The following is a 7,879-nucleotide window of genomic DNA, read 5'->3' as shown; positions in this document are numbered from 1 at the left end:
CGGGGAGGGGCGGGGCGGGCGCGCGCGCAGGCGCCGTGCGGCAGCGGGGCGGGGCCGGCGCAGGCGCAGAGCGCGGGGCGGGCGCGCGATGGCGGGCCCGGGGCTGGTGGCTGGAGACGTGGTGGTGGACGCGCTGCCCTACTTCGACCAGGGCTACGAGGCGCCGGGCGTGCGCGAGGCGGTGAGTGCGGGCCGGGCGGCGGGCGCGGGCCGGGCGCGGGCCTGCCTGACGCCCCCTGTGCGCAGGCCGCGGCGCTGGTGGAGGAGGAGACGCGGCGGTACCGGCCGACGAAGAACTACCTCAGCTACCTGCCGGCGCATGACTACAGCGCCTTCGAGGTGAGGCGGCCCCGGACCCCGCGCCCCCCGCCGGCCCTGGCGCCGCCTGACCGCCGCTCTCCCCGCAGACCGAGATCATGCGGAACGAGTTCGAGCGCCTGGCGGCCCGGCAGCCCCTGGAGCTGCTCAGCATGAAGAGGTGAGCCCAGCCGAGGCGGCCCGAGCCGCCGCCCGCCCCCGGGAGCGCCGTCGGGTGAGCGGTGCCCGCCGGGCCTTCTCCTGAGCCGGGCGGGCGGCCTGTGCTAGGTACGAGCTGCCGGCCCCCTCCTCCGGGCAGAAGAACGATATCACGGCGTGGCAGGAGTGTGTGAACAACTCCATGGCGCAGCTGGAGCACCAGGCGGTCCGCATCGAGAACCTGGAGTTAATGTCTCAGCATGGTTGCAACGCGTGGAAGGTGTACAACGAGTAAGGCCTTTGTCTGCTTTGCTGAACCTAGTTGGAGTTCTGACTTCAGTTTCTGTGCGTTCCCCTGTGTAGGTCCAGTGGGAATCTTTAGAACGCATTCTGGAATAACTGAGCCCCTTTGAGAGAGTTATATGTAGAAGAAGAGGATGCTGATCTGAAAGAGAAGGAGCCGTCTCTGTGGCCAACAAATAGCCTGTGTTTCAATACATCTCAATCTTGAATTTTGCGAGTTATTGTTCAGGTGGCAGTTGGTGATAATGGGCTTTAACTGGGGATAACTAAAGGGACTAATGACAGCCTGCGAAATGATAATTCAGTAGTAGAAATAAAGATGACTTACTACTGCTGCTGCTCGGCCTGGAGCCATTATTACTAAAGCTGTAGCAAAAGCAAAAAAAAAAAATTTGTAGACTGTATGACTGTGGGAAGCACCAGGGTTATTTCAGGCAGAGAACGTTAATGTCCACTTTCGAGAAGGGTTAGCTTAGCCTTAGATACAGGTGTAGACAAAAGGAATGCAAAACTCACCTGTGAGAGAAGGCGGAAGGTTGCTTAGTTTAGGAGAAGGGAGGCAGGTGGAGGATCTGCTAGTTCTCACATATGTCGGGAAGCAAAAAGAACTTTGTGCTCTATGGTATAGGAGGGAAACAAAAATTGGTTACAGGTAATTTTAGAATTAAAATTTGAAGATGGATGATAAGGTAGGGAGGTGTTACAGTAGCGTTCTAGTCAGAATAGCACAAGCATACAGTAACAAGCTTGAAGATAAAACGTAATCAGCTAATGGATATGATTTTATGATGCTGTCTCATGGCAAGGGCTGACCATAGTGATTATTGAAGGTTTGTGTCTTCAGACTGAATATGTTACAATCAAGAGTGTTGTGGCATGATGTCGTTCCCTTCAGGAGTGAAGGGCACAGATGGCACTGACATGACAAGTTGTCTAGTGTTTGTGTTGCAGTGGCTTGTTGCGTCCTTAACTCTGAAGGGTTAAGTGGCAGGTTAAATGGGTCTGGTCTAGCAATTGTATGCTTTCCTAATGCTTTGCTTGCGTTCTGGTATTAGACACCTGGTTCACATGATAGAACAAGCCCAGAAAGAGCTTCAGAAGTTGAGGTAAGTCATTCTTTTTCATATTTTCATACTGAGATTGGAAGGAAAGCGAACCCCTCTTCTCCCCACCCCTCCCCAAGATACACAAAGGCTTGTGTATGTGTTCCTGCCATGGTCATAGGAAAAAAGACCCCATGATAACAATCATTAAGAAATCTGATACTGCCCTCCCCAAGTGGTTACATTCATAATGCCTGTTCCACTCAAACTCTGTGTTTGTTTTGTTTGGGTTTATTTTGTTTTGTCTGAACATCTTGCTTTGAACAGAATGAATCGTGGTGGAATCCTCTCTGAAATGCAGTCATGTTCTTTTCACTGCTGATAGACTTTTATTCAGTGTGCAGTTGTTCCAGTGAAGACATGTTCCCTTATGTTAGATTTGGCCCATCATTTTAAAGTGGATGCTTTAATGAGTTTACAGAGATGGGTTACTTGGGGATGGAGGTTGTACCATATTGAAATGATGCACCTTCATAATTCACTCTATTTAGAATGTGTGCTATGGACTTGGCAAGTAAAGCTTTTCAGCTTTCAGATTTAGGTGAATCAGGCTGTCGTTTTCAGCCTGAAGATGGGACTGTGTACTGGGACAAGGCAAGCTGTGTAGCGATTCATATCTTTTATGAGTACCTGCGTGTTTAAATTAGCTGGAATGATTGCCTTGTCCAGAATCACCATGGGACAGGGTAGATGCAGAACTCAAGTTGGGAAGGCTAAAGGAACACCACAGTGCATGGCAAGGAGGCTAACAGAATAAGAGGGTTAGCAGTGTGCACTAAGAGCCACGTAGGGACCGACGTATTTTAAGTATTCTGCACTTCTCAGGCTCTTCACTGAATTACTGAATTTTGTCATTGATCAGCCATTCATCTTTGCTTTTCTGACTTTTTTTTCAGAGAGAATAAAATATTGTCTCTGCTCTGCACTTGTCTAGGAGCAGTAGGCTTGGATGTTTGAAGTTTTGCTTGTAGTAGAGTAGAAGGCTTTTTTGTTATTTTTGTTGGTTTTGATTTTTTTGTCATTTTGGTTTATGTTTGCTTTTTGGGGTTTTGGGGGGGGAGGGGGTTTGTTGTGGGTTTTTTTTTTTTTTTTTTTTTTAATTTATCTCAGGGTTCTGCGTACAGCCCTGTATTGGGATTTGTCCGTCTGTATGTTGTAGTTGTGGTCCTGGCTACACAAGTGTTTTCTGGTAGCACTTCTGGAGATGAGGTGTATTTTGAAATTAGCAGCAGGTACTACAAATTTTAAAGAAAGGAGACAAAAAAATACATAGATCTTTTTCTCCCCAGGAAAAACATTCAAGATCTGAACTGGCAACGAAAGAACACGCAGCTCACAGCTGGGGCTAAACTACGAGAAATGGAATCTACGTGAGTATCTAGAATTTTTCTGTTAAATCTTCCACATGTATATCTTGTGCTTGAAATTCTTCCAGGCAGAGCATCAGTGGTCTTCCAGTCCTATTGCAGGATGTTATCATGTGAATACTGTTGCTTTGCACAAAATGTTTTAAAGGATTTGTAATTCAGGTCTACATAATAGTTATTGTGGTTGAGTGAATCAAGGAGCAACAGATTTGAAAAGGAGGCATATTAGCTGCTTGAAATTGGCTAAATTGTTTCTTCTTTATCTAAATATTAGCAGTTAGTGGATTTGAGTCTAGTAAATTGAATTTTGTATGTTAAACAGGGTTAAGACCTACCTTTTGTCACTTTGGTTGTTCAAATTACCATTGATACCAGCTGAGGTTTATCATGTACTGAGAAAAATACTGCATTATTTGGTGTCTTTGTGCTTTCTTTGGAGCAATAACTGTCTTTGATTTTAAACCAGGGGACTGTTAAATAAGGCTTTTTTATTTCTTTTCCCTTCCAGATGGGTCTCTCTTGTCAGTAAAAATTACGAGATTGAACGAACTATTGTGCAGCTAGAAAATGAAATTTCACAAATCAAACAGCAGCATGGGGAAGCAAACAAGGAGAACATCCAGCAAGACTTCCAGTGACTTAATCCTTACAGTCTTACTGCAAAAAAACCCAAAAGCCTCTGGAGATGCTATGGGTTTGTAGGCATCCCTAGTTGCAGTTGTGTAAGGTGATGAAAAGGTATTTTCGTTGTTTCTTTTCCTTGTTTTAAATTCTAGGAGGAGGCAGGGTAGACTCAAAAATGTCCTGTTTAAATGTATTATAGGCACAGATAATTGTACTGTAAATTGTTTCACTCTTTATATACAAGTAGGAGCTCTTGAAAATGTCTGATGCTTTTACATTTTCCCCTGTGCCTTTAATAAACGTTGTTCTGCTGTCTGCATGGCTTCTGGTTCACGTTCAAGAAGCAGCCCCAGTGCTGTCAGCGAGGTAAGCTTGGCCAGATAAACCCGCCTAAGGGCACTGCGTGGTTGATGGGCTTAAACTTGACCTCGGTGTGAGAGACTGTCTGGGGAAGAGGCTGTGGCCGGTAACTGGCCTGTGCCACCCCAGGGAGAGGTGAGGAGCCAAGGTACAGAACTGCCAAGGTAAATGCTTGTTCACGTGCATGAGGTGTCCCAGCCCCGCTGGCCCAAGGGGCTTTTCTTCAGGTGTTCTGCACGCTGCGCGGCAGGGTCATGACAGCACTCACCCAGTGCCCCGTTCATGCGTAACCCCCATTATCCCTCCCGCACTGTGTCGCTGTAGGTCTGGCAGCACCTCCAGGCCTCGGCGCGCTCCTCCTGCACCTCCTCTGCTCGCCCGGCGCCAGGCCTCGCGCCTCGCCTCTCTCCTGCAGACGCGGAGGGTCCCCTCCCTCCGTCGATCGCTTATTCGTCAGCAGGGGCGGGTGACGGGCACGGCTCTCGAGATGGCGGCACGGCCTTCACACCGCCCTGCGCTCCTCCGCCGGTCGCACCGCGTCGGGGGGACGCGAGGGGCCCGCAACGGCCCCGGCGTGGCACAGCGCGCGCCCTCGGTTCCTGGAGAGGCGGTGCTCGCAGGCGGGGCCGGGGCCGGCTCCCTGCCGCGCGCTCTGCCCCTGGCGATTGGTTGTGAAGCCGCCGACGCCGGCCAATGGAGATGCACCGCGAGGTGCGGTGACAGGCCCGCGCCCCGCCCCGGCCGGCCGTACGTCACGACTCGTCTTCCCGGACGCCCTCTTACCCACCGAGCACGCGCTCCTGCGCACGACCTCTCGGGCCCTATCGAGCGCGCCTGCGCGAGCCTCGGGCCCGCCTCCCTGCTGGGGCGCGCGCGCACGGCTCGTGGTGACGCCGTGCGTGCGCGGAGCGGGGAGTCGGGTTCAAAGGAGGAAACATGGCGGAAAACAAAGGAGGCGGCGGCGGCGGGGAGGGGGCTGTCGAGGCCGGGCCGGGCGGCGGCGGCGGCCCGGAGCCCGCGGCCGCGTCCCCCTCCGGCGCCGCGCCGCCCGCGCTCGCCGCCGCGCCGCCCGAGGAGCGGGAGAGCCCGGGCGCGGCGGCGGCGGAGCGCGGTCTCGGGGAGGCCGAGGCCGAGGCGGCGGCGGGGCCCGGTGTCGTTCCCGGGCCGGGCCCCAGCCCGGTGCCGCCACTGACGCCGTCGGCGCCGGGGCCGTTCTCGCTGCTGGACACCTGCGCCGTGTGCGCGCAGAGCCTGCAGAGCCGGCGCGAGGCCGAGCCCAAGCTGCTGCCCTGCCTGCACTCCTTCTGCCGGCGCTGCCTGCCAGAGCCCGAGCGCCAGCTCAGCGTGCCCGTGCCCGGCGGCGCCAACGGCGACGTCCAGCAAGGTGAGCGCGGCGGCGGCCCCCGCCCGGGCCTCTCCCCGCCGCCCTGCTCCGCGCTGCTCGCTGCGTTCTCCCTTCGGCTTCCCTGGGCTCGGACCCGTGGTGTCTCTCGGCCTCGCTCGGTGGCTGTGCCCGGGGCGGCGGCGTACGTGACCGCCGGCCGTTCAGTTGCCCCAGTCCTCCCGGGGCCCGCCCTACAACGCCCGGCGGCGGCTTGCTTCGTGTTTTCAAGCGACAGCTGAAACTTGGCAGTTGGTCTGCGTGTGCTTGCAATCGCAGCGTAAATTGCGTTACGTGTTTCGGCTTTCGGGGGTGCTGCGGTAGAGGCGTGTCTGCGAGGAGGCGTTCAGCTGTTCAGTTCTACAGTACTCGGGGAAAAAACCTGGTCTGAGTGAAACCTAATTCACTGTTGTTAGTATTGTGTGCTCCGGTGTAAGTGGTGTGTGCAGTACGCCGGCTTTCAGCTTCCTGTTTGCTGTGGAGCGAGTTAAAACGTTGCAGTGCTGTTTGTTGGCTGACTCGCTGTGCCAATATGCTCTACTCATAGGTAACTTCTGTGCCATGCAGCAAGCGCAGACTGCTCTTTCCAGGTGTTTTTATTGAAATCACACCTTGAATTTTATTTTTTTATTTTATGTGTTCAGGGAAGGAAACGAAAAGCTTCTGGAGCTTTTAATGGAGTGACTCACATGCTGTGGTCTACAGACCAAACTAGGGCCCTAGTAGGTGGTTTTGCAGGTCTTGACTGGGCCCTGTGGTCAAAGAGACCTTGTTTGGTGACATCTTTCTGGTTTTAGCAAGGACTCAAGCCTTTCCTGCATTGCATAGTGAAGGAATTAACCTGGCTTGGTAGTGGTTCTTTAATCCAAACTGTTGAGAAGTGGATCATCAGGGATGTTGTCTTAGAAAGCCCATGAGTTTTTAAAAGATGATGCATTAAATACAGTTTATAAATGCACTAACTACTCAGTTGGTCTTGTGATCCTTCTTGTTAAATTCCAGAGTCTGCGTTTTGCTAAGTTTATTTTACTAGCAATTAGCAGTATTATCTGAATCCTGCTGCATCTGTTAGGATGCAAGTGTGGGAACAACACGGCACGTAGCTTCTGAAGTACATATAAACTGCAATATCAATTCTTGTTATACACAGTTGAAGAATGGTTGATTGTGTGCTTTGACGAAGTAATTCATCTTTGGATTTTTGTATCAAAAATGTTTACATGATGTGAGCAAGATGTGCATGTAGGGTCCAGGAGAGTACACTGGAAAAGATGTGTATCATCCATCTTGTAGTGGTATGTGAGTCTGTGTGAACCAATGTATTAGTCCAGCAGGTCAGTTAAGAACAAAACGCTGACCAACCAAAACTGCAGACAAGGATGCAGTTTTGTGGACAGCTCTCTCTGCACGTTGTAAATGGAATAAGTTGCATGGCACGTGAGATGCCTACCAGTAAGTGGGTTACAAAATGGACATTCTCAATGTACAGAGAAGTACCACATTGCTTAGTCACACAGGTTCCTTCCCTGTTGACGTCGGTTATGATAATTGCGAGTGTTACTTCCACTTCTACTGCTTCTCTAGTCTCCTTAACCATGAGCAGGTTTTTTTTGATGAAGGAAGAATTAATGGGAAGTGGTACCCACAACTGTACCTGAAGCAAGTTGCACTAAACTGCAGATGCTCGCTGCTGGATTATATGCTGTACTACTTCATACGCATTTAAATTTGCCAGCTATTTTGCAGTGTCTCTACATCTAGATAAGAGAATTAAAAGTGCTGTGGAAAAGGACGAGATTTTTCTTTTGGTGTTTTCCTGGTTGCTTTCTTAATTAGTTTCACATTTTGCTCTGTAAGAGTTGTCAGTACTTAGAATAGTAAATATGTGTATTTATTTGGTAATAACTGTGGAAACTACTTACCAGGAGTTGAGTTCGAGATTGGTACCTACAGAGTAGCTCTCTGAATGACAGTACCCTTTCCTGATGAAAGCATGCTATAGCGCTCAGAGAGAAAACAGTAAGGATGCTTGAAGGCGATGGTTTGTGGTCTATATTGGCATCTCTTCTACGCTGTTGCCACTCCTCTGAGAGACACCGCTAATGAAGATGGAAGAATGGTCTCGTTTCCTAAAAGTCTGAGAAACACTGACTAAAGTTTAAAACAACTATCCAGAGTTGTGGTATGCTGTGTTAAAAAGAAGTAACTGGTAGGTTCCTACCTATTGCACTGGTGAAAGAATTTTTTTTTTTTGCTGTTGTTTACATTTATGTTGGGACAAAAAT

The 7,879-nt window shown here is 50.7% G+C and overlaps 2 protein-coding genes across 2 annotated transcripts in view; both read left to right on the top strand.

Moving 5' to 3' along the window:
* Nucleotides 1-68: 68 nt before the first annotated feature.
* On the top strand, nt 69-4,168 carry BCAS2 (BCAS2 pre-mRNA processing factor). Its single transcript, XM_075443172.1, has 7 exons — nt 69-181; nt 247-339; nt 408-478; nt 586-747; nt 1,815-1,865; nt 3,152-3,232; nt 3,738-4,168. Exons 1-7 carry the CDS (start codon nt 89-91, stop codon nt 3,865-3,867), a joined length of 681 nt encoding a protein of 226 aa, XP_075299287.1. The 5' UTR covers nt 69-88; the 3' UTR covers nt 3,868-4,168.
* Nucleotides 4,169-5,149: 981 nt separating this feature from the next.
* TRIM33 (tripartite motif containing 33) overlaps nt 5,150-7,879 on the top strand; it is a 35,802-nt gene continuing 33,072 nt past the window's right edge. Inside the window, exon 1 of the mRNA XM_075442867.1 lies at nt 5,150-5,597. Coding sequence (XP_075298982.1) covers nt 5,150-5,597 — 448 coding nt within the window. The remainder of the gene's footprint in view (nt 5,598-7,879) is intronic.

This window comes from Opisthocomus hoazin, chromosome 25 (genome assembly GCF_030867145.1).
Source record: "Opisthocomus hoazin isolate bOpiHoa1 chromosome 25, bOpiHoa1.hap1, whole genome shotgun sequence".
NCBI lineage: Eukaryota > Metazoa > Chordata > Aves > Opisthocomiformes > Opisthocomidae > Opisthocomus > Opisthocomus hoazin.
This window is presented reverse-complemented; position numbering and strand designations above follow the sequence as displayed.